This window comes from Arachis ipaensis, chromosome B3 (assembly GCF_059453495.1).
Source record: "Arachis ipaensis isolate K30076 ecotype BB chromosome B3, ASM5945349v1, whole genome shotgun sequence".
Classification (NCBI taxonomy): domain Eukaryota; kingdom Viridiplantae; phylum Streptophyta; class Magnoliopsida; order Fabales; family Fabaceae; genus Arachis; species Arachis ipaensis.
The window spans coordinates 89,907,453-89,933,989 of record NC_142438.1 but is presented as its reverse complement, the minus strand read 5'-3'; the positions used below and the strand labels follow the sequence as shown (position 1 = coordinate 89,933,989).

At 36.6% G+C, this 26,537-nt stretch overlaps 1 protein-coding gene and 1 non-coding gene across 2 annotated transcripts; one reads left to right on the top strand and one right to left on the bottom strand.

Annotated features, from left to right (window-relative positions):
* The first annotated feature begins 1,136 nt into the window (after positions 1-1,136).
* LOC107630625 (inositol oxygenase 2) lies at positions 1,137-3,620 on the top strand. The gene is made up of 11 exons (XM_088508790.1): positions 1,137-1,296; positions 1,423-1,561; positions 1,660-1,741; positions 1,837-2,041; positions 2,273-2,332; positions 2,424-2,476; positions 2,583-2,705; positions 2,806-2,875; positions 3,000-3,078; positions 3,160-3,241; positions 3,354-3,620. Exons 1-11 carry the CDS (start codon positions 1,266-1,268, stop codon positions 3,378-3,380), a joined length of 951 nt encoding a protein of 316 aa, XP_088364916.1. The 5' UTR covers positions 1,137-1,265; the 3' UTR covers positions 3,381-3,620.
* A 14,085-nt stretch (positions 3,621-17,705) lies between these two features.
* Positions 17,706-17,809, bottom strand: LOC148571526 (small nucleolar RNA R71). Its single transcript, XR_015880447.1, has one exon. It is a non-coding gene; the product is annotated as a small nucleolar RNA R71 (small nucleolar RNA).
* Positions 17,810-26,537: the final 8,728 nt, after the last annotated feature.

The window sequence follows — 26,537 nt, the reverse complement described above, 5'->3', positions numbered from 1 at the left end:
CAGTAACAGCTCTAAGCCTCTAACTATAAATGGATAAATCTTGAAAATATGATAAGTATTTACTTGATACAATTAGACAAATACACAAAAATTAAAAAAAAAAGTGATTGTTTGATCTTTTATTAAATTTAGAATATAATTTTTTTTGGGGTTTGACAAAAGGCCAAGCTGTGATATTTATGTTAACATATAGAATAATGTATATAAATCATTAGGAATTTAAGAATTTATTAATTTAACTCCTCTTAGCACTGATTAATAAGTACTTTTTTTTGTCTTGTACACTAATAATCATGTGAGAATTTTCAACCATTTCACTGTACATACATTTTTTATAATAGATATTTTTTTGACATCAAGTATTTTTAATATTAATATATATTTTTTATTTTGTTAATTAAAAATATTTAAATATATTAACTATTAATAATAATATTTTTATACGAGTGTTAAATATTTTGGTACGTTGAAAGGATAACAATTTATAAGACCCATTGGATTAAGACAGAATAACAACAAGCCCAATAAAACTTTTCAAATTTAATTGGAGGTATAATTTTATTAATTTTTGAATTTTAGTAATTTATTTTTAATTTATTTTACTGTTAGAATTTGTTGAAAGATTTGAATTACTCCTAATTTGCTTAGTAGTATTTTTAAGAATTTTAAATTTAAATAAAATCTAATCTAATCTGATAAGATCACATCTGATTTAAATTAGTTATCATATTTTTAGGATTTTAAAATTTAAATCAAATTTGATCTAATCCAATAAAATTAAATTTGATTTAAATTAATTATCTTATCTTTAAAAGATTTAAATTAAGTTATCTTATCTTATCTTTTAATTAGTTTGTTAGATATCAGATGATAAGAAATGTTCTCCTGATTTCGTATCATTATTATTATTATTATTATTATTATTATTATTATTATTATTATTATTATTAGTGTAGAGGATATTCTAAAGAGAGTGGTGTCGGGATTACTTTATAATTCGAATAATATGAAGGTCAACGTCAGCAGTTTTAGATTATATTTGATTTGATTTGATTACAAGTTGCTAAAGATAGAAGTACGTTTTAAATTTCAGTTGAGGACTCTGAGCTTTCAAATTCTCCGGCAAGGACATTTTGTTATACTATATAAACCCCCTTCTTCTCAACTTGTTGCCACACCCACATTTTATTTCGATTTTTTCTCCTTCCTTTCTTATTTGCTTTCTGTTATCTCTTGTGTGTTACGCTGCTTCTTTGCAATCCAAAATGACTATTTTCATTGAGCAACCTATCTTCGGTATGATATGATTGGTTTCTCACTTATTTATTTATTTATTTGATTTTGATTTTCCGGATTCATAGTATAGCACAAATGCTCCATATCAAAATCATGACTAGTATCACATTGTGACATATTCTTCAGATTCACAATTTGACGTGAAGAATGTGGACTCTAACGAAACCAACGAGCTTGTGTTGGATGGTGGATTTTCAATGCCAAAGGAGGTGTCTCAGAATGGATTCGCAACCCCAGAAGTGAATTCATTTGGCCATTCCTTCAGGTTTCGACTCTATTTTCTATTCTCTAGTTGTCTTTTCTTGAGTCTTATGTTTATAATAATAACGCTAATGCGGCGAGCCAATGGGGATGATTTGGCAGGGATTATAATGCTGAAAGTGAAAGGCAAAAGGGTGTGGAGGAATTTTATAGATTGCAGCACATCAACCAGACGTATGACTTTGTAAGCAAACTTCATATTTTCCTAAAAAATGTGTTTATTCTCTCACATGAATGATCAATGATGACCAAGATTTCATTTGTTAAACGCTTTTGCAGGTGAAGAAAATGAGGGAGCACTACGGAAAATTGGACAAGGCTGAAATGGGCATATGGGAATGTTGTGAGTTGCTTAATGAAGTGGTAGATGAGAGTGATCCTGATTTGGATGAACCTCAAATTCAACATTTACTTCAATCTGCTGAAGCTATTAGAAAAGATTATCCTAATGAGGATTGGTTACATTTGACTGCTCTCATTCATGGTACATACACTTGGATATTCCTTTTGTGTAAGCTTGGTTAACAGGGCAATTAAAAATTTTGACCAACTCATGCATATCTTTCTTTCCTCTGTTATGGTCAAACCTACCTTTCTTGGATATCTTGGTCCCCGCTATACATGAAAAACAAGACTACTACTTTTGTTTATTGAGTGAAACTGCAGATTTTAGACAAATTTGGGATTAACAAATGGTTCTTTTGATTTGTTTCAGATCTTGGAAAGATTCTTCTACTTCCTCAATTTGGTGAGCTTCCTCAATGGGCGGTTGTTGGTGAGAACTCTTCCTTAATTAACTTAAACCTTCTATGAATATTTTTTCTTTTCTTCAATATTTCAACTGAATGATTATAAATACATTGTAGGAGATACATTTCCGGTTGGTTGTGCCTTCGATGAAGCAAACATTCACCACAAGGTAAACAATTTCTTTTCTTATAATATAAATTTCAACTGAACTCTTCCTTTAGTTTTATTTTTTCCTCTTAAATTAGTCGTTGATATAAATTTCTTTCTTCCTGCAGTATTTCAAAGAAAACCCTGATATAAAAAATCCTGCATATGGCACAAAGGATGGAATCTACATTAAAGAATGTGGACTGAATAATGTAATGATGTCATGGGGACACGATGATTATATGTATTTGGTGAGTCTTTATAGAATTCATGATTTATAATGTTTATATGTATTAATTTGTTCTTTTCTTTATTAGGATTTTACTAAACAGTACATTTTTGAATATATAGGTTGCTAAGGAAAATGGCACTACTCTGCCTTCAGCAGGATTGTTCATTATTAGATATCACTCTTTCTATCGTAAGCATTTTCATTATGTGCTATATAAATATATATTATTGTTCTATCTAAATCTTGTGTTATAATAACTAGGTGTTCTTTGTTATGCAAATACAATAACCCTACATGATGTATATCATTGCAGCTTTACACAGAGAAGGTGCATATACACATCTCATGAATGATGAAGATCGTGAGAACTTGAAATGGCTACACGTATTCAAGTAAGCTCTTGTCTAACTTAAATCTATATTTTCATGGTCACATCTTTGACCGCTACTTACATTACTCATAATTTTGTGCAGCAAATATGATCTGTATAGTAAGAGCAAAGTCTTAGTTGATGTAGAAAAAGTTAAGCCATACTATCAATCTCTTATTGAGAAGGTGATAACAAATTTGAGTAATCTTTGTTGATTTATATCTATTTCTATTGTTTTAATATCTCTTTTTTTTAACAATTTTGGGATTCTTCTCTTGTTTTAAAAATGGCTTGCAGTATTTCCCAGCAAAGCTTAGATGGTGAAACTTCAATATGATGGATGGAAGCCAAGAGGGAATTGAGTTTTTTTTTTTTTCTTGAAACCATGTTACAAAATATGTTGAAAGCTGAAACTGATCAATCCGTCACGTTTATCCAGTCTTTAAACATTGAACTACTGTACTCTATAACGCATAAATTTATGTACATGCATTGTGTATTAGCATACTGCGAAGAGCACATAATAAATTATATACTATTCATATAGTTCTTTCAAGGTTCAAATGATTCAAGCAGAACTTAGGTGAGACAATAGGAGCCATGATTCCAAATTTTTTATAAAAAAATACTTCAATTGGCTCACATATTTTACTATGACTTAAAACATCCAGATTCAATCCTTATCTTTTGCTTTAATTGTACAATAACTTTTAATTTTAAACATTAAAAACATATTAGATTTGAAGTGAGTTTTTGTTGGCTTTCATAACAAATCAAAATTAAAAGATAAAATCAAATCAAATAAAAAAGTTATCTAACAAAAAAGATAAGAATAAAAAAAATCATCTAACAATCAAATCAAATAAAAAAAGTTATCTAACAAAAAAAAAAGATAAAAATAAAAAAAGATCATCTAACAAAATAAAAAATTAAGAATAAAACAAGATTACAATAAACAAGCAACACTCTCTCTACCTTTGAGTTCAAATATAAAAATTAGATAAAAAAATTGATAAAAAAATTCAATAAATATTATAAATCGTTGAAAAGTTTAGTTTTGATTCAATTATTGAAGATTTTAACTCATTAAAGAATCAAAGAGTACCATTATAAACTATTTTCTATTTTTTATCTGTAGAATTATTTATTTATTATCTTATTAGTGACAAACTTAAAGAATAATTATATTTATAAATTTTATTTTAATATAAATATTATTATTAAATTTTTATGTTAAGTTTTTTGTCTCCTCAAAAATCGATAAGCTAACCAAATTTTGAACCGATCAAAATTATATATATATTGAAAACTTTAAGTCTTAATTCTATGATGATGTAGAGAGTAGAGAAGGGTTAGGGTTTAGAATTTTCAAAAAATATATATAGAAGTATTTTAGTCATTTTTTATAATTGAACTATTGTAGTTATTTTTATAAAAAATATTAATTTAGACTTAAAGTTTGATTTATCGATTTTTTAGCCAAACCGATTTGTTTGTACTAATTTTAACAAAAATACTATAATTTAATCGATTACATATGTTAAATTTTGATTACTAAAAAATATCTTTAAAAAAATATTTTAAATATTTTTATGAGTGGCTTCCAAAAAAATAAAAAATAAAAAATCTGGGAGGTTTCTAGCTATTCTTATTTTTTAATAATTCGAGCATAATTTAAAGATGGATATTTGCTTTAAGCTTTTACTCGCAAAAAAAATATCCTTATATAAAAGTATTAAAGATATTAAATAATTTAACAATTTTTATTTATTATCTTTACATTAATACAATTTTATGAGAATAATCATTTTTATTTTCTTATATTCAACTATTTTATTAAAGTGCCAATATTTATATATTACTAAAATTAATTATAACTAAAAGTAAAATAACAAACTAATAACTATCTTGGTCTTTTAAGAGAGTCCTTTAGCATAAAAAAAACATTTCCCTTTGAAAATTAGGGTTTAGTGGGAGTAGTACTCTGTACAATTTTGAAAATCGAAGATGAGCAGTGGAGTGAACGAGGAAGAGACTTTGAGGGTGAAACACGGTGAGGCAGCCGATAATGTCGGCGGAAGAGATAAGGGAGAGAGCGGGGGAGGGATTGCATCAGGGGAAAAGGAGGATCATATTTCGGGAGGGGTTTCTAAGCCTTTGAAGGTTTCTTTCAGGGACAAAGTTGTGGGTTCCAAGATTGCTAAAGCTTTTTCACTTGTTGAAACTTTATCGGGAGATAACATTGCGGTAGTTTCTGGGAAGCAAGTAGATCTCTTGCCACCGAGTGTCACGTTTACCCAAGAAGCTAAGAATTGCTTGGCAGAACCTTATAAGGATGCTATAGTAATTAAGGTGCTAGGTAAACCTTATAGCTACACTGCATTGTCTCATAAACTCCGAACGGTATGGAGGATTAAGGGAGGTTTTGATTTATTAGACGTGGGATTTGACTACTTTCTTGTGAAGTTTGATATAGCTGAGAAGTGAGAAAAAGTTCTCTTAGGAGGTCCATGGATGATCGAGGAAAATTATGTGGCTGTGAAGCCTTGGGATCAAGAGTTTAGATCAAGTGAAAACTGTTTTGGAGCAACTTTAGTGTGGATTAGAATTTTTGGATTACCAATTTGGTGCTACCAAGAAGATGCAATGCTCCGTGTTGCGGCTGCAGTTGGCATTCCCGTTAAGGTTGATTTGGCAACAAAATTAGCTGAAAGAGGACGATATGCTCGTGCCTGTGTTCAGATAGATTTAGGATTGCCAGTGACTAAGAAGATTCTTGTTGAAGGTGTTGAATATGAGGTTGAATATGAAAGTCTTCACCTTATTTGTGGCTCCTGTCTCAGGTTTGGTCATGATATGAAGGTGTGCAAGACTGACAGCAATGCAGGAGGAGGAACTAATGCCAAGGTGATCAGCGATGTATCAAAGCAGCCAGAAAGCTCAAATTCAAAAAATCCAGTATATGTGGAAAAGGCAAGTTTTCATTTTGGCAAGAATCTTGGAGATGAGACTGTAAATGTTACTATCCCGGATTTGGTGGAGAGTGATTTGCATGCTGTTCATGTAGACCATGCACAACATGAGGATTTGGAAGGTTGGACTCAAGTGATTAGGAAAGGAAAGTATAAAATGGGTCAAAAGCCTTTTCTTAGCACCCATCAGGTCCAACCAAAAGTAAAGAAGACTCCTAACAAGGCTACCAATACTTGGACAAGGCCTAATCACCAACGTACAACACATGCTACTGGATCCAAAGTAAAATTAAGCAGGGGCATCAATATTGAAAAACCGGTTAGTGTGGCTTCTTCGGGGACCCGGAACAATGTTCATCATCAGCAGCAAGGTGAGACAACAAATGGCACTGTGCAAAAGCGTCCTCGCCCAAACTCTTTGCTGAATTCACCAGTAGATAAGGATGGAGCATCGACGGCGGGTATGGTGCAAGTTTCGACGGAGAAAATTGGGCTGCAACTTGAGAGTCCATTAAAGGCAGGATCGTCGAAGACATGGACATCATGTTGAGTCTCGGATTTGTTATTGGAGCTCCCTTTTTGCTATTTTTATGGATAGTTTCAATATCATAGCCTGGAATGTGAGGGGTGCATCTAACAAGATGGCCCGTGTGCATTGCAAAAATTTGGTGAGAATATATAAACCATCTTTCTTCTTTCTCTTTGAGACTCATACTATGTTTAATAATTTGAAGAATTTTTGGGATAAGTTGGGTTTTCATTGTGTTGGTATTGAGGAAGCAGTAGGACACAGGGGTGGCATTTGGTTTCTATCTTCTATTGCTAATGCTTCTTGTGTGGTTATTGATCAAATTGACCAATGTATCACAGTGAAAGTGAGTGTGGGTAACTTAGTTTGGCTTTGTAGTGCAGTATATGGGAGTCCTCAATTTGAAAAAAGATGTATGCTTTGGGATCATTTGCGTTCTATTAATTCAGGCCATAATAGACCATGGATGGCCGTTGGTGATTTTAATGAGACTGTGGCACCAGATGAGAGTACAGGTGCTTATTTTTCTTCTCACAGAGCTAGTCTATTAGCTACTACTCTAGATGACTGTGAGTTCTTTGATCTTAAAGTGACTGGTAGGAGATATACTTGGTATAGAGCAGTTCAGGCTGGTAGGAACTTGGCTAAAAGGTTGGATAGAGCTATAGTTAATGAGGCGTGGATGACAATGTTTCCTGAGGATTATTCTGAAATTCTTAGCAGGCTTCATTCTGATCATTGTCCTATTTTAGTTCGTTGTCATGGTAGCCCCAGAGTGAAAGGTTCACATCCTTTTAGGTTCCAAGCTGTGTGGGCAACACATCCTTCTTATAAACATGTTATTAGTAAGGCTTGGAATCAAGAGTTTGGAGGCGTTACCGAAAGACTTAAGATGGTTCAACAGGCTTCTTTGGACTTCAACTCAAAGATTTTTGGAAATATTTTTGTGCGAAAAAATAAGCTGGAATATCAGATTGATCAGATTCAACGACGTTTAGAGGTTACCGATGTGTTATCTCTGAGAATTAAAGAAGCTGAACTGAGGGAAGATTACAATAGGCTTTTGTTGCAAGAGGAACTTTTTTGGTACCAGAAATCTAGAGAGCAATGGGTCAAGTATGGGGATAGAAACACTAAATTCTTTCATCTTCAGAATTTGGTGCGTAGAAACCATAATAGAGTACATGGATTATATGTTAGAGATGGGTCTTGGTCTACTAATCCAGATATTCTCCAGGAAGAAGCCCTCTCTTTTTACAAGAATCTCTTTGGTACAACGGAAGAGGTTGAGGTTGATTGTTTAGGGGATGTTCTGATGCCCACTCTAAGCACTGAGGCTTGTGCTAGGTTAATTGACCCTGTCTCTTTTGCGGAAGTCAAGTCAGCAGTATTCAGTATGAGCCCTTTTAAGGCTCCTAGTCCAGATGGCTTTCAAGCTTATTTTTTTAAAGAATATTGGGAGATAATAGGCACTGAGATTTGGAATATTGTCCGGAGCACTTTTTTGGGAGAGTTCTTAAATCCTAGCATCATGGAAACTCTGATTGTGCTTATTCCTAAAATTGATAACCCTACCTTTATGAAGGATTTCAGGCCTATTAGCTTGTGTAATGTTGTTTATGAAATTATCACCAAAGTATTGACTAACCGACTTCGGCCTTTTCTTCCAAATATTGTTAGTCCTTTACAAGGAGATTTTATTCCGGGTCGTGGTGCTCCTGATAATATTATTGTGGCCCAAGAAATTCTGAATTTCATGAAGCACACAAAATCCAAGAAAGGTACTATTGCTTTTAAAATTGATCTTGAAAAAGCTTATGATAGGGTGGATTGGAGGTTTTTGGAGAGTACTCTCATTGCTTTTGGTTTTTCTATCATCACTGTTAATTTGATTATGACTTATGTCCGTGCATCATCTCTTTCTATTATGTGGAATGTGAATAGATTGGATAGTTTTGCTCCTAGAAGGGGGCTTAGACAGAGCAATCCAATGTCTCCTTACTTATTTGTGCTTTGTATGGAAAGACTTGCTTGCTATATATCTCATAAGGTGGTCGAGGGTGTGTGGAAACCAGTTTCTGTCACTAGGGGTGGCCCAAAATTTTCTCATTTGATGTTTGCAGAAGATCTCTTACTCTTCTGTCAGGCTACAAAGAGTCAGGTCCAAATGGTCATGCATTCTCTTAACATTTTTTGCAAGGCATCTGGCATGAAAGTGAATCTTGAAAAGTCTAAAGCTTTTTGTTCTAAAAATGTGACTGCTCGTAGAAGAGATATTTTTACTAGTGTTTCTTCAATACGTTTTGCTTTGGACTTAGGAAGATATATTGGAGTTAACCTTAATCATTCCCGTACCAGTAGGGCTTCTTTTCATTCGGTGATTGAAAAGGTGAGGGAAAGATTAACTAATTGAAAAGGAAGGCTTCTAAATAAAGCAGGAAGACTTTGCTTGATCAATTCTGTTGCAGCATCCATTCCTGTCTATCATATGCAGGTATCTTTTTTTCCAAATTGGGTTTGCAATAAATTATCTTCTATGATGAGACAGTTCCTTTGGAAGGGTCAAGTTGATGGTAAAGGTCTTTCTCTTGTTAATTGGAGGACCGTGATCACTCCAAAAAAAATTGGTGGCCTGGGTGTTAGAGATCTTGCGTGTGTTAATATATCTTTACTTGGTAAATTGGTGTGGCAACTTTTTCATTGTCAGGACAAGTCTTGGGTTGCTCTATTAAGGGCGAAGTATCTGAGGAATGAGGGAGTTTTAGATGGCCTTGTCCCTTGCAATGCTTCTCATGTTTGGAAGAGTATCTCAAAGGCTTTTGGTGCTCTTAAGGATGCCTTCTCTTGGTGCGTTGGGTCACTTGATCAATCTTTTTGGTTTGACAATTGGAGTATTGAGGGCCCAATTGCTCAAGATGTCCCTTTTGTACATATATCTGACTCTGATTTAACTATTAGAGACGTTTGGAAAGATAGTCAATGGAATCTCCATGATATTTTCTCTATCATCCCAGAAGATGTCAAACAGCGTTTGAATGCTTATAATCCGGATTTGAATGCTGGAGAGAGTTCGGGTTGGTCGTGGGGTGTGGCATCTTCTAAACTTTACTCAGCTAGGAGTGGGTACAATTGGCTAGCCAAAAGAAAGTTTGACTGGAATGAGCATGATAATTGGTTGTGGGTATGGCGACTGTACATTTGAGTCGTGGTTTAGCTTTATCTAGCACCTGTCATCGGTGTCAGAATAGTTCTGAATCAATTCTTCATTGTCTTCGGGAGTGCCCTAGTGCCAAGGAGGTCTGGAACCTTTTAGGCCTGTATTCAGATAACTCGAATTTACATGATTGGTTCTACAGAGGTGCAAGGAGTGAAAATATTTTTCTTTTCTTTTCGACCATCTGGTGGATTTGGAGAAGCAGGAATCATGACTTATTTAATATAGATGATTCATGGAGTGCTAGTAAAGTGGTGAGTTTGATTCGTAGTTCAGTAAGGGAGTTTCACACTAGTTTTACTATGCATCAATCTCTGTCTCCTCCTTCACTTTGTTTGCATTGGGTTCCACCTCCAGTTTATTCTGTTAAATTAAATTGTGATGCTAGTTGGTTTGCTCCTTCTGGCTATGCTGGTTTTGGTTGGATCATTCGCAATCCTGATGGATGTTGGTTGAAAGGTTGTACTGGGAAAGTCGAAGTGTGCAGTGTTCTTTTTGCTGAATTGTATGCAATTTGGAGAGGTTTACTTCTTGCTTGGGAGAGTGGATTTCGTGAGGTTATTTGTGAAACAGACTGTTTAGAAGCTCTTTTCTTGGTAAACCAAAGAATGCTTGGTAAGGATATTCCGGAATGGGATTTGGCAAAGCATATACAGGAGGTTATGAATTGGAATTGGAGAGTCTCTATTCTTTTAATTCAGATGACTGCAAATAGTGTTGCAGATTGTATGGCTAAAGCAGCTGCTTCTGTCGCGGACATTCACTCGAATTGGAGCCAACCATGGAGTGAGCTTCAACATCTAATAGATTTAGATATAACCCTAACCAATTAATTTGGTTTTGTCTCTTTTTTTTCTTTCTTTTTTATTTAGTCACCAAAAAAAAAAATTAATAACTATCTTAATAAAATAATAATATTTAAATAACAAAAATATTAGATGTATATATATTAGCTTTTAAATCCAGATGTAAGAAAGAAGCCAATCAATTCAAAAAATGAATAATTGGTTCCCTTTCATCACCAATGTTTTATCGATCATTCTTGGGTTTTGTCTTATTCTTCCGGTTAACTTTTTCCCTTTTTTTAATACCCCTTTAACAGCCCTATAATGATGCACTTATATCACATAAATATAAATAATATTTATAAAATATTTTAATTTTATAAAAAAACAGATATCATTATTTTTCTCCTAGGAAGGATATAAGAAGAATAAACTATTCTTTCTCAAACCAAGAAACAAACTTTTTGTACTTAATTAAGAATCGCAACACGTGTTCAACTCAAACCAATTCCTTTTATTTTTAATTTAAAAATTTAAAAAATTAAAATAATAAAGAATTTTTTTTTATAATAAATCTATTTTTCAACTAACAGACTTGTTATATATACAATTTTTTTTGTTTTACAAGTTCATACAAGTTGGCTCAAATCCAACAAAAACAACCCTCACGTTAACGTGTGTGTAAGCACACACTCACTCAACCGTTTCAATAGCGCGCTTAAATTATGAAAGACGCTTTTTCTTCTTCTTCGATCAAAACCTCAAGCTTGAGGATTTAAACAACGCTCGAAATCTCTCACGAAACGGTCAAAATCATCGCAAAAATTTAAGGGAATCTACAAGAGAAGTTCAAAATCTCCATCAAAAAACAGAAATAAAATACGAAAGATTACTTAAGGTACTATTTCGCTAATTGTCTAGTATTTTCACTTTTCTCTTCTCATTTCGATTGCGAAACTCTAGATAGTCATATTTCTATTTATTAAGTAGATTCATTATGTGTTCTTGGTTTAAAATACATATTAGTGTTCTCATCATACTGTTCAATCAGTGATAACTGTTTTACGTACTATTTCATGTATAGTTTAACATATATTTTCATGTGTTTTTGAGCATGTTTACCTGTTTGAACTGAGTTTGTCTCTAGGAAATGAGTTTTTATACATAAAAACTTTCGCTGTATTTCAAGTAAATTTGCGTGTAACTGGTGCTATTGTTCTTGAATAATGTTCTTGTGCTTCTAGTGTCATTTTATGCATGTTTGGTATAAAATCTGGTCAAATCGTAATTAATAAAATAATAAATTAAATAGGAACGAATATGGTTAAAAAATTTGGTAGTACCGGTTGAGATCTGTCCGGTACTGCAGTTGAGGAAATTAATTAGGAGTGAACAAGGTTAAGAAATAAGAATTTATAAGGGTTAAGTATGATTTTGGTCCTAACGTAGAGGTCAAAAATTTATTTCGTCCCTGGCCTTTTTTTCGCTACAAAATGGTCCAAAGGTTTAAATTAGTTTTAAAATCGTCCTTCGGACGAAAATACCCCTCCCTCCCCTCTTCTTCCTCAACATTAACTAGAAGCAGAAGCAGATGCAAAAACACAAAAATAAAAGCAGGCAACAATTGATAACAATTAGCAGAATAACAACAATAGTAGCAGTGGATAATGGAATTAGAGCGACAACAAAAACAAAATCAGAAGTAGAAAAAAAAAAACAGAAGCAGCAGAAACAGAAGCAACCAAAGCATCAAAAATAACAATGGAATAAAAGGAATAAACAGAAGCTACCAAAAGCATCATCAACAACAACAACAATAGAATCCTTTAAATCTGAAAAATTAAAGAAAACAGAATAAAAAATTGAAACAGAGGGAAAGGGTTGCGGCAGTGGTGGTGGAGGAGGGGCTGCGGCGGTGAACAACGATGTGGAGGAGGAGGGGTTGCGGCGGTGTGGAGGGTTTCGTTCCTCTCTTCTCTTTCTCTTTCCCTCTGCTCTCTCCTCTCTTGCCATTAGTGTAGGGAGCAGTGGCGGATCACAGGCAGCAGGACGGCGGTGCAGCAGTGCGGTGGTGCGGCGGTATGGCGGTGCAATGGTGATTCCCCCTTCTTCCCTCCCCCCCGTTTCTCGTGCCCCACCCCCCTTTCTTTCTCCCCCCGATTCTCTGTATCCCTTTCTTACTTTTTTTTATTTATTTTATAGTTTTTTTAATGATGGGTAATTTGGTAATAAAAAAATAAAATTGGTAAAAAGGACGATTTTAAAACAAATTGAAATCTTTGAAACCATTTTGTAGCGAAAAAAAGGCCGGAGACGAAATAAATTTTCAGCCTCTACGTTGGGGACCAAAATCGTACTTAACCAAATTTATAATTTGGGAAGATAGACATATTTAAAATACGATTTAAAACTCTAATATTAAAGGTTATGGCCCAAAATTAGGCCAACGGGTTAAACCAAGTGAACCAGGCCTAAGTGGACCCAAGCCCACACTATATAAAAACTCATTCAGCACAAAACAAATCATTTTTCCACATTTTGAGAGAGAGGCTCGGTGGTGAAGAAAGAAGAGAGTGGGAAATCAAACCCTAGCTACCACCAACTTCAAATCATCATAACTTTCTCTCTGAAACTCCGATTGATGAGTCGTTTGTGGTCACGCATCGCTCTTCTCATCCTCTACAATTATATTTAAGTTTTATGGTATGTAATCCACTGTCCTCTGCCCAGTTTTTATTTTCCCCATTAAATTCGAGTTTGGTTATGGGTGTTGAGTAATTTTATGATTTTGGTTGTTTAGGAGTGCTCTGGTATGAGCCTTGGGTGATATCCATCATAAAGTACAGTGGATTAAGGTAAGAAACTCTCCAACCCTTGTAATTTATCATTTTCATGAACCCTAGGTTGATTATAAGTGTGAAATTGGTTATGTATGTTAGAGTATTGGTTGATTTTGGTGCACAATTGGGAGGTTGGTGTTGCCTGTGGAGGTTTGGTGAGGCTTGGAGGTAAGATTGGTGGAGACTTCCGAAGAAATGTGGAATAATAAGAAATTAGGAATTTAGGAGTGGAAGGTGACGAAATTGAATTAAATTGTGTAGATGAGGTAGGTTTAGTTTTGGTTGAATGTAATTATGTGAATGTGGTTGGGTTGTGGTCATTTGGATGAGTGAAAATGAATTTGGCTTGTGAACATTGGAATAATTGGTGATTTTTGTTTTTAGGTAAAAACTGATTTTTGACCAACATCGGCGGTCCGTAACTCGGTCCTCGGAGTTAGAAATTCTTCAAAATTTGATTTTTATGAATGTTTATTCAATGATCTTTCCATTCAAAAATGGTTGAAAAAGGAATTTTTGTAGAAGAAGTTATGTGTGGCGGAAATTTGAGGTTTGAAAATGAAATTCTGCAGCTTTTTCAGACTTAGTAAAATTTTTAAGAAAACATACTCCGACGCGCACGCATGGCCGACGCACACGCGTCACTCATGATTTTTACTCTTTCACACATGCGCCTGTTCGACGCGTATGCGTTGCTGTATTGATGCAAGTGCCCAGTAGAAAATCCAGAGAGTTGCACTGGTACTGTGCTGGTTTTGTGCGAGGAGCACAAAACGCACCCACGCGTACGCGTGGCTGACGCGCACGCGTCACTCCACCTCTCTGCTTCCCATGCGTGCGCAATGGCGACGCGCACGCTGATAAACCCCATTTGTAGGGTTTATCTTGTGCCTAATTTAGGAGATTTTATGACCTTTTACCCACATTTATTCAATGAAATAGCATGGTTTCATGATTGTCTCCTTATTTGTGCTTAGATGTGAAAACATGCTTTTTAGGCCCTTAATTGGTTAATCTTGATTCACCTTTGATTCCACTAGATGCCTTGATGTGTTTGTTAAGTGATTTCAGGTTGAAAAGGCTAGGAATGGATCAAAGGAGTGAAAAGGAAAGCATACAAAGTGGAGAAATCACGAAAAGCCAAAGATTTGGAAAAAAGCCCATGGACGCGCGCGCGCACTATGCGCCTGATGCCAAGGCATCATAGGCTAGTTTCACTAGCATTTCTCTATTAGTTTTAGTTGTTTTATGCATTTTCTTGAGCTTAAAGTAACCAAAAATGGTTAAATGAAGAACAAAGTAATGAACCCTCCAAACAATATGATTTTGATGCAAATTCCATGAGTTTTAGTTGTATTACTTAAATGCTATGAATGAAAGATTTCTCATGAAATTTTGCAAGACTTTGATGCAATTGTTTGGATGATTTCAGGGAAGAAGAGGCTAAGCAAGGAAGCAACAAAATCAATAAAGGAAGCTTGAATATCACATGTGGAGTTTAAGTTCCAGTTTAAGCCTAAACTGGAGCTTAAACGCCAAAATCATGAAGGATAAGAAATGCTGGGATTGAAGTTTAACCTCCAGTTTGACCTCAAACTGGAGGTTAAACGCCAGAATGAGTATGCCACCCAGGGAGGAGTTCCACGTTTAACCTCCAGTTTGACCTCAAACTGGAGGTTAAACGCCAGAACCAGGAAGAGTACCAGGGGCCATTCCACGTTTAAGCTCCAGTTTAACTCAAACTGGAGCTTAAACGTGTTCGACGTTTTCTTTCACTCCAGGGTTGCTCTCTCCACCTCCACGTTTAACCTCCAGTTTGACCCCAAACTGGAGGTTAAACGTGTTCGACACCTCCAGGGCCACCATTCCAAGCTTCCACGTTTAACCTCCAGTTTGACCTCAAACTGGAGGTTAAACGTGTTCGACCTCCAGGATGCCTCATTCCTCTTCCACGTTTAACCTCCAGTTTAACCTTAAACTGGAGGTTAAACGTGTTCGACTACATTACTCTCCAGGGCTACCATTCTTCCATTTCCACGTTTAAGCTTCAGTTTAACCTTAAACTGAAGCTTAAACGTGCTTCTACAAATGGCCTCACTGGAAGTGTCTGGCGTTTAAGCTGCAGTTTAAGCTTAAACTACAACTTAAACGCCACTCTTGAAAAAGGTTTCTGGGCCAAAAATATTGTGATTTAAGTTAGTCTTTGAGCACAATTATTAACTTAAGCTTACTTTGGTATGAAACCCAATTGAATATCATGGTTTATGGGATTGGGCCTGAAGGATTGATGAGTTTGAAATCTCAATTTATTGAGTCATGTGTCATTATTTGATTATCACTAAGTTAGCTCAATAAATGTTACAGGACTTGGATCAACAACCTCATCAAGATTATGGATCATAAACCCAAGGCAAAAGGAAAGCAAGGAGAGGCCTCAAAGCCCAAGAAGCACAACTGAAGCTCAATATAGAAAGTGTATAAATAGGATAGAAGTTAAGTTAGAAGGGACTTTTACTTTTCACTTTTAGCTAGTTTCTTTTTCTTTGTAATTGAATTCTGAGCTATGATTCACTAAACCCCCTTTCATTGGGTTAGGGAGCTCTATTGTAATTCAATGAATCAATAATAGTTTATCTTCTTCTTCAATCTTTTCTCTTGAATTTTGTTAGAAAGCTTCTCGATCTAATTCCATTGAGTAGTTGTCTTGGGAAAGAGACTACTCATACTTGGAATCCTTCGGAGCCTTGGGAAAGGAATGGAGGATTCATGCTAGAGAAGCTTTCTCACAGTGGATTGGATTGGGGTTTGGATGGATATTGTGACATGTAATCCTACCAAATTGTGGTTCATGAAATTGTGTGGTATAATCAGTGATCAAGCATCATCTCTTCTTATGAACATTTAAACCAAGGGATTGGGAATTTGTTTGTTTTTAGAGAGCATTGGTGAGCCAAGGAATTGGGATCCAATCATATAAGATTGCCAAGCAAAATTCAATGAATGCATTGGTTGAGGAAGAGATTTACATGTTTTGATTCGGAGATTTCAATATCTCCTAAACCCAATGAATTCCCCATTTCTGATTTCCACTTTCTCTTTACATTCTGCAATTCAATTCTTGCAATCATCCCCATTCCCTTTTAATTTCAGCAATTTACATTCTGCTCTTTAATTCATGCAATTTAAGATTCAGCCATTTAATTTTCTTGTCATTTACTTTTCCCGCCAATTTTACATTCCGCAATTCTCATCTCAATTCTTGATTCCGCTCAACTAGAACACACTTCTAATCCGAATTGCTCACTCAACCAATCCTTGTGGGATTCGACCTCACTCTATTGTGAGTTTTTACTTGACGACGATAACCGGTGCACTTGCCGGAAAGAATTTTGCCGATCGTGCAATTTCCTAAATCGTAGCATAACACGTTTATGCGCATCAAGTTTATGGCGCCGTTGCCGGGGATTGGTTTTCGATTGACAATTCTCAAATTGGAAGCTAACTAGATTGAGCAATTTTCTCTTGCTTTGTTAATTCTGTTCTAAATACTTGTTGAATTTTAATTTCTGCACTTGGTTACATGCTTTCCTTCTTTATGCCTTTAAATTCATGCAACTAACTCACTGACTCACTAACTGTTTGAATTAATTCCTCAATTGAGCTGACCATACTCTTCCATTGACCAAGAGTATTTTACCTCTTTGTGTTTGAGCTGTGTTCTTGTATGACAGGTAGGAGAGGAGAGACATCAACTCCTCCATATACCGAACCGGAAAGGACCCTTCATAGACTTAGAAGGGAAGCAAGAGGGAAGAGAGTAGTGGGAGAAGAGGAATCTGAAGGAGAATCTGAGGACAATTTTGAGGAAGCTCTAGATCTCAACATGGATAGAGAAGTTCACAACCATGAGAGAGCTGATGGAAACAATGCCATTCCTGAGAGGAGGGTTCTTAGTTCATACATAAACCCAACCTCTGGGAATTGTGGTAGTAGCATCCAGAAACCATCCATTCAGGCCAACAATTTTGAGCTCAAGCCACAGCTAATATCATTGGTGGAAAATCATTGTTCCTTTGGAGGAAGTGCTAACGAAGACCCAAACCAACATCTCACAAAATTCCTGAGAATTTGTGACACTGTGAAGTCCAATGGAGTCCAGGAAGATGCCTATAAACTGCTCTTGTTCCCATTTTCACTTAGGGACAAGGCAGCTAAGTGGCTGGAATCATTCCCAAGGGGGAGTCTAACCACATGGGATGAGGTGGAAGGCAAGTTTCTGGCACGTTTCTACCCTCCACAAAAGGTCAATAGGCTTCGATCTGAGGTCCAGACTTTTAGACAACAAGATGGTGAAACTCTCTACGAGGCATGGGAGAGATTCAAGGACTTGACAAGGAAGTGCCCACCAAACATGTTCCATGATTGGGTGCAATTGCACATCTTCTATGATGGGCTCTCTTATGAATCAAGGAAGGCTGTAGACCATTCATCAGGAGGTTCATTGAACAAGAAAAAGACTGTGGAAGAAGCCGTTAAAGTGATCGAGACAGTGGCTGAGAATGAGTACTACTATGCATCAGAAAGGCACAACACTAAGGGAGTCATGGAGCTGAACCATGTTGATACAATTCTAGCCCAAAACAAGGTGTTTGCCAAGCAACTAGCAGAGCTTACCAGGCAATTAGAAACAAAGCAAGTGGCTGCAATACACACACAAGATCAAGAGGAAGTAGGCATTGAAGGAGGTGATTGGGATGAGGTTAACTATGTGGGAAACCAACAAAGGCAATCATATGATCCACACTCCAACACTTACAACCCAGGCTGGAGAAACCACCCAAACTTTGGGTGGGGAAACCAACAAACCCAACCACAAAACCACAAACCTTACAACCACAACCAACAAAACAATTCCACATACCAAAACTCCAACCAAAGATCATACCAAGCCACACAAAACACTTACCCCCAATCATCATATCATGGCCAAAATAATCAACATACCCAACCTAATCCGAACCAACAATTTCAAGATCAATTAAACCGGATGGAAGGAATGATGGCAACCATGAGCCAAGACATAATTGAATTGAAGAGCTTCAGGGATGATGTGAGAACTACCTTAAGAAACCATGGTGAAAAACTCAAAAGGTTGGAATCTCAAGTAGGAGAGCTATCTCAACAGGCACCCAAATCAACTGCAGTGTTCCCTAGTGACACAGAAAAGAATCCTAAGGGGGAACAAAAGAGAGTAAGATGGGAAGAGTGCAAGGCCATCACCATATTGAAGGAAGCCTCAGAAGAAGAAGGAATCAGGTCCTCACAGCAGGAACCAGAAATCTTGAAAGAAGATGTGGAAGAAGTTAAGCAGGAAAGTGGAACTGAGCAAGCCAAGGATCTGCAAAAAGGCATGATGGAAGTATACCAACCAAAAGCACCATTTCCTGAGAGGTTAGGAGGAGGTGAAAAAAGGAAAACCTATTCAAGGTTTCTAGAGACATTTAACTCTCTGCATGTCAATATTCCCTTTCTTGAGATTCTTCATCAAATGCCCACACACATCAAGTATTTAAAGGAATTGTTAAGCAAGAAAAGAGTTTTGAAGGGAGGACAAACAGTCACAATGAACAAAGAATGCAGTGCTCTCATCAAGAAAGACACACTCTCTAAGAAAACGGACCCAGGAAGTTTTCATATCCCTTGCATCATAGGGGAAACAAAAATTGACAGAGGATTCTGTGATCTAGGAGCTAGCATAAATGTGATGCCTTTAACTCTTATGAAGAGGCTACAACTGAACGAGGTGAGATCCACTGATGTAATCATACAACTGGCTGACAAAACTCAGAAGCAAGCTGAAGGGGTAGTTGAAAATGTGCTGGTGAAAGTAGGAGATTATTATTTCCCCACAGACTTTGTCATTGTGGACATGGAGGAAAGCTATTTACACCCTATCATTCTGGGCAGACCATTTCTAGCCACTACTAGAGCGCTCATAGATGTAGAACAAGGAGAACTAATTCTGAGAATACATGATGAACAGCTCATTTTCAAAGTCTTCAAACCTGCATCTGAGCCTGAACCAGAATCTGAAAAGCCCAAAGATGATAGTAGCCATCCATGTTTGGAGGAAAGTAATCCAGCAGCTGAGACTCTAAAACAGTCATTGGAAGGCAAACAAGAGTTGCAAGAGTTAGAGCCACAAGAATCAGTGGAAACAGATCAGAAGGATCCTCCTGACATAAAGTTAAATGAAGAAATCCTCAAGAGAAAGGGAAGAGTGATAGGGAGATTGCCAAGAGGATGGAGAAACAAGAAAATTCCCACTGAAGGTTTTTCTCCGGGAGATAAAGTGATCTCAAGTCATTATCTGCCAATCCCACCTGGCCTCAAGACCATTCCTTCCCAGCTCCCTCAAGTGTTCACAATCAAAAAAGTTCTTTCTATGGAACATTTAGAGGTCATAAATGAATCAAGAGGGGACGTTTTCATAGTGAGAGGAGAGGACGTCAAGCACTACAATCCACCCTAACAAGGGACAACCGTCAAGCTAGTGACGTTAAAGAAGCGCTTCATGGGAGGCAACCCATGTTTTTAGTATCCTTAATCTTTAGTGCTTTGCTTTACATCTAATAAAGTATGGTTTCTTATGCATGAACTTGAATCCTCAGGACAACTATTGATTAAGTGCACTAAACCGTGCATGTAAATTACAATTGGTCTCTAAGTTTGGTGTGCCTGATGGCACTCCCAAATCTTACTCAAATTGAATTCCATCTTTCATTCAAGGTGCACAACCAAACATTAAGTTTGGTGTTCTTTTTGAACACAGTTTACGAAAAGCAAGAAGTTCCTCTGGATTTCAAGATTCATGACAAGTATACCATTCACATATTTTAATGCTTTAGTTTCAATTACTTAGGGTAGTCACTTTGTTTAGAATCAAAGAGCCAAGGTGACTATGATTTATTAGAAATATGCACACTCATTAAGGACAACCAATATGGATTTCATGTCATCAGGAGACTTAACCAAAAACTAAGTTTGGTGTCCAAATCATAAGTGTGCATACATGTAGAAGTCACGGCTATAAGCTCATAAAGACAAGCATTGATTTACATGTGCAAATACTATTCATAATTCACATGGACCGAAAAATGATAGCAAATTTGTTTGTTTGTGCAGGTACAAAAGAAAAGACAAAAATGGAGGAAAAAGACAAAAGGAGGTACGTGCTTGGTCAAAAAGAAAATTCATAAATCTTTGAAACTAACACATGGGAAAAGGAAGTTCTGCAAGAAAAGAAAGCTACATGTACAACCTAATGCATCCAGAATACTTCCAAGAAAATGAAAAGCCAATCGTCCTTATCTACAATTCATATATTTAGCATCAAGCCACCCTTCACAAACCACCCTAGCCGTTCATTTTTCACTCATGGGCACTATAAAGAACCACTTGGGGAACGAGTCCCACACCATCAATCCTCCTTCATACACTTTTTCCTTCATCATAGCATAACCATCTCTTGCCGAAAACAATCTCACCACACCTCCAACAACACTTCTTGCTTCACCTTGTCAACTTTAGTTGTCACTCACCAAAATGGCAGCTTCATCTAGCCACAAAAGAAGAAAAGACAAGCAGCCAATGGAGGAAAACAGGGGATTCGATGCATGGAGATACAGATCAGTGTTCCATGAGATTCAAGCCGAATGGATGAGACCTAAAACGGTACTAGCTGAGGTCCCCTTTGAACTTGAAAAGGATGAGTTCCCAGGTGTTTGGGAAAAGATCAAAAAGAGGAAGTGGGAGCTCCTAACTAAGCCAATCACTAGAATCAACATCAACTTGGTGAAGGAGTTTTATGCAAATGCAGTAAGGGAGGATCAAACCAAGAACCCCACATACAAAAGCTATGTGAGAGGGGTGGAAGTTGACTTCAGTCCCAAAGCAATCATGAAAACTCTTGGCCTGAAAAACATACATTTCAGCCAAGCAAGTTATGACGAAAGGATGAGAGGAGAACCTGACTATACAACTATTGCTGAAGACCTTTGTGCCATCAGAGCTGAATGGGTGAGAAAAACAAGAGGGGCTCCAAGAGTCTTGAGAAGAGGAGACCTAACACCTGAAGCTAAAGGGTGGTATGCAATAGTTAGGAGATCCATCCTACCCACTGCAAACTCTTCAGAAATAGTCCCTAAAAGAGCCATCTTGCTACATTGCATTATGGTTGGAGGAGAGATCAAAGTTCATAAACTCATTGCTGAACAGATACAAGAGTTTAGTGAGAAAAGTGACCCTGAATCCTGGCTTCATTTCCCTAGCACCATCATTAGACTATGCATCGATGCCCAAGTACCACTTGAGGATGAAAGACCTAATTGGCTATATCCTGGGCTGGCCATAACTGCACACAGAATGACTCTTGGCCCAACTCCTCCAAGACATACAAGAAGAAGAAATGAAGAAGGGCAACAAGTGGAAGCCGAGCAAGAAGCAGAACAAGAAAGACAGGAAGGAGAAGACAGAGAAGAAGAGCAAGAAGAGCAAGCAAATCCTGAAAGAAGACAACGAATTCCCAGAGACCCCATGGATATGAGCAGAATGCAGGAAATCATGGAAGGAATGTCTCAACAATACATGAGGTCTCAGGAAAGACAAGAAGACTTTCATCTAAAAATGATGGATATGCAAAGGAACTTTGAATCAAGATTCTTTGATCTGCAAAGGGAACAAAATCTACACTTACAGGAATCCTTCAGCCACATATGCCAACACCAAGATGCCAATGTCTTGGCAATCAAGGAAGCCACCACTTTACAGAATGCAAGATACTCAGTCCAAGCTGACTACAACATCAGTTCGCAAATCAAGCTTAACTACATAGGGGAACATCTACACAAGATGGACCCAGCATTCCCAGCTTATGATGAGTATTTCAAAGGGAGGAAAGAAGGAGAAATAAACAAGGCAATGATCCTTGAAAAAGGAGTGGAAGAAACGATGAAAAAGGCTGGATTCTAGAAAAAGCTCATAAGAAAAGACAAAGGAAGCACAAGTGGTCAAAAAGAGGCAGGAAGCAAGAAGAAGCAGGATCCCAAGAATTAAGAAGAACCAAGCAATAAATAAGAGGTGGTCTCGCTCCTTAATAATCAAATGATAATTGGTGACTTGTCTTTATGAACGTGTTTTCATCATAAGTCATTTAAGTGTTAGGTGGAGTTTTTTTTTTTTATGAGTCGTTTTTTTTAGTATGTGTGTTTGTTAAGTGCTTTGAATAAAGTGAATGCCTAGATGTTTGGATATAACTTCACCTTCTTAAACAAGTGCGTGCCATGCTTGTTCTGTTTCCAAAAATAAAAGAAAAGTGTGAACAAAAGTAACTTGGCTAAATTAGTGACAAATCAAGTAGAATTAAGTGGTGGTATGCATGCTTGATTGTTTAGTCACATCACTAATATTAGAGTGTAGAATTATCATTTTTTATGTAGAAGTAAAAATTGTCTATGGATCTTGATGAATAAATGTCTTTGGCCATGAAAAAGAAAGAAAAAGGAAAAGAAAAAGCCACGGAAAAAGGCAATCAAAGAGTAAAAAAATTGAGAAAATAAGCTAGGTACCAATGGTTTGAACTTCTGAGACAAATGCCTGTGGTGTTTTTGTATTAAGGATATGCTTGGATGAATAGGTTCTGAGGAGTGTTTCAACACTTGGTAACTTGGGTTAACTAACCCGGGATTATCAACCAAAAGTCCATTATCAAGAGCAACCTAAATACAAAACATTTAGTCACACAAAGAGGTGCTGGGCACCAATGTCTCAAGAAGAAATGTGAACTAAAATGCCTAAAGTGGATATGTGTAGTGCACTGATAAGAAAAAGAAAATGCCAAAGGCTTGTGCAACACATGACACTAAGCAAACAAGGAGCAAAAGAAACTCTAAGAAAAAGAAAAGAAAAACAAAAGAGAAGTGCCAAAGACATAAGAATAACAGGAGGCCATAGCAATTTTTGACGGATGCAATAAAAAAGTGATAATCCTACCTGATAAGTATGAAAAAGTGATGCTGCAACTTTCTGCATAGAACCCTTCTGATGAACTTCAAATGCTTGCTAATATAGCCAATGTAATTACTTTCTGTTCATACTTTCTTCTCAAATAACTCAGGACTTGCTTAGGGACAAGCAAGTATTAAGTTTGGTGTTGTGATGCCAAGGCATCATAGGCTAGTTTCACTAGCATTTCTCTATTAGTTTTAGTTGTTTTATGCATTTTCTTGAGCTTAAAGTAACCAAAAATGGTTAAATGAAGAACAAAGTAATGAACCCTCCAAACAATATGATTTTGATGCAAATTCCATGAGTTTTAGTTGTATTACTTAAATGCTATGAATGAAAGATTTTTCATGAAATTTTGCAAGACTTTGATGCAATTGTTTGGATGATTTCAGGGAAGAAGAGGCTAAGCAAGGAAGCAACAAAATCAATAAAGGAAGCTTGAATATCACATGTGGAGTTTAAGTTCCAGTTTAAGCCTAAACTGGAGCTTAAACGCCAAAATCATGAAGGATAAGAAATGCTGGGATTGAAGTTTAACCTCCAGTTTGACCTCAAACTGGAGGTTAAACGCCAGAATGAGTATGCCACCCAGGGAGGAGTTCCACGTTTAACCTCCAGTTTGACCTCAAACTGGAGGTTAAACGCCAGAACCAGGAAGAGTACCAGGGGCCATTCCACGTTTAAGCTCCAGTTTGACTCAAACTGGAGCTTAAACGTGTTCGACGTTTTCTTTCACTCCAGGGTTGCTCTCTCCACCTCCACGTTTAACCTCCAGTTTGACCCCAAACTGGAGGTTAAACGTGTTCGACACCTCCAGGGCCACCATTCCAAGCTTCCACGTTTAACCTCCAGTTTGACCTCAAACTGGAGGTTAAACGTGTTCGACCTCCAGGATGCCTCATTCCTCTTCCACGTTTAACCTCTAGTTTAACCTTAAACTGGAGGTTAAACGTGTTCGACTACATTACTCTCCAGGGCTACCATTCTTCCATTTCCACGTTTAAGCTTCAGTTTAACCTTAAACTGAAGCTTAAACGTGCTTCTACAAATGGCCTCACTGGAAGTGTCTGGCGTTTAAGCTGCAGTTTAAGCTTAAACTACAACTTAAACGCCACTCTTGAAAAAGGTTTCTGGGCCAAAAATATTGTGATTTAAGTTAGTCTTTGAGCACAATTATTAACTTAAGCTTACTTTGGTATGAAACCCAATTGAATATCATGGTTTATGGGATTGGGCCTGAAGGATTGATGAGTTTGAAATCTCAATTTATTGAGTCATGTGTCATTATTTGATTATCACTAAGTTAGCTCAATAAATGTTACAGGACTTGGATCAACAACCTCATCAAGATTATGGATCATAAACCCAAGGCAAAAGGAAAGCAAGGAGAGGCCTCAAAGCCCAAGAAGCACAACTGAAGCTCAATATAGAAAGTGTATAAATAGGATAGAAGTTAAGTTAGAAGGGACTTTTACTTTTCACTTTTAGCTAGTTTCTTTTTCTTTGTAATTGAATTCTGAGCTATGATTCACTAAACCCCCTTTCATTGGGTTAGGGAGCTCTATTGTAATTCAATGAATCAATAATAGTTTATCTTCTTCTTCAATCTTTTCTCTTGAATTTTGTTAGAAAGCTTCTCGATCTAATTCCATTGAGTAGTTGTCTTGGGAAAGAGACTACTCATACTTGGAATCCTTCGGAGCCTTGGGAAAGGAATGGAGGATTCATGCTAGAGAAGCTTTCTCACAGTGGATTGGATTGGGGTTTGGATGGATATTGTGACATGTAATCCTACCAAATTGTGGTTCATGAAATTGTGTGGTATAATCAGTGATCAAGCATCATCTCTTCTTATGAACATTTAAACCAAGGGATTGGGAATTTGTTTGTTTTTAGAGAGCATTGGTGAGCCAAGGAATTGGGATCCAATCATATAAGATTGCCAAGCAAAATTCAATGAATGCATTGGTTGAGGAAGAGATTTACATGTTTTGATTCGGAGATTTCAATATCTCCTAAACCCAATGAATTCCCCATTTCTGATTTCCACTTTCTCTTTACATTCTGCAATTCAATTCTTGCAATCATCCCCATTCCCTTTTAATTTCAGCAATTTACATTCTGCTCTTTAATTCATGCAATTTAAGATTCAGCCATTTAATTTTCTTGTCATTTACTTTTCCCGCCAATTTTACATTCCGCAATTCTCATCTCAATTCTTGATTCCGCTCAACTAGAACACACTTCTAATCCGAATTGCTCACTCAACCAATCCTTGTGGGATTCGACCTCACTCTATTGTGAGTTTTTACTTGACGACGATAACCGGTGCACTTGCCGGAAAGAATTTTGCCGATCGTGCAATTTCCTAAATCGTAGCATAACACGTTTATGCGCATCAGCGCCTACGCGCGGATTGCGAAATTCTCCAATGATGCGTACGCGCGCTGTGCGCGTACACGCCGAAAGCCGCATGTGATTTTTAAAGAAGAACTCGTGCCTGGCAATTTTGGAGGGTTTCTGGCCCCATTTGGAGCTGAGTTTTTGGCAGGAAAAGCTTTAAAAGACCAAGGATTGAAAGGGAACAAAAGGATTCACTCAACTTAGCATCATTTACACACATTAGGATTAGTTTTAGTTAGTTTTAGAGAGAGAAGCTCTCACTTCTCTCTAGGATTAGGATTAGGTTTAGGTTTAGGTTAATCTCTTCTTAGATCTAGATTTAATTCATGCTTTGATTCACTTTTCCTTTACAATTTCTTGTTCCTCTACTCTTTCTCTTTCTAATTTTGTATTTCATTCTTGTAATTGCTTACTTTGTTATTGATGCACTCTTTCTTCTTCTATTTTCTTTTCATCCAATTTGAGGTAATTCATGTAGATCTTGTTCTCTTTAGTTGTTGTTGTTAATTCTTTGCAATTAGTTGTTGTTAGATTTTATTCTTGTTGTTGATTTACTATGCTTTATTCTTTTGCCTTCCAAGTATTTGTCAAAATACTTGTGAAGATATTAGAGTAGATTTTAATGCTCTTGACTTGGGGAGGTAACTTAGGAACTCTTGAGTTGCTAATGTCC

Coding starts and splice junctions, on each gene's coding strand:
- LOC107630625 (XM_088508790.1), top strand. CDS start 1,266: ATGACTATTTTCATTGAGCAACCTATCTTCG. Junction 2,333..2,423: donor TCCTCAATGGGCGGTTGTTG/GTGAGAACTCTT, acceptor AATACATTGTAG/GAGATACATTTCCGGTTGGT. Junction 2,876..2,999: donor TAGATATCACTCTTTCTATC/GTAAGCATTTTC, acceptor ATATCATTGCAG/CTTTACACAGAGAAGGTGCA.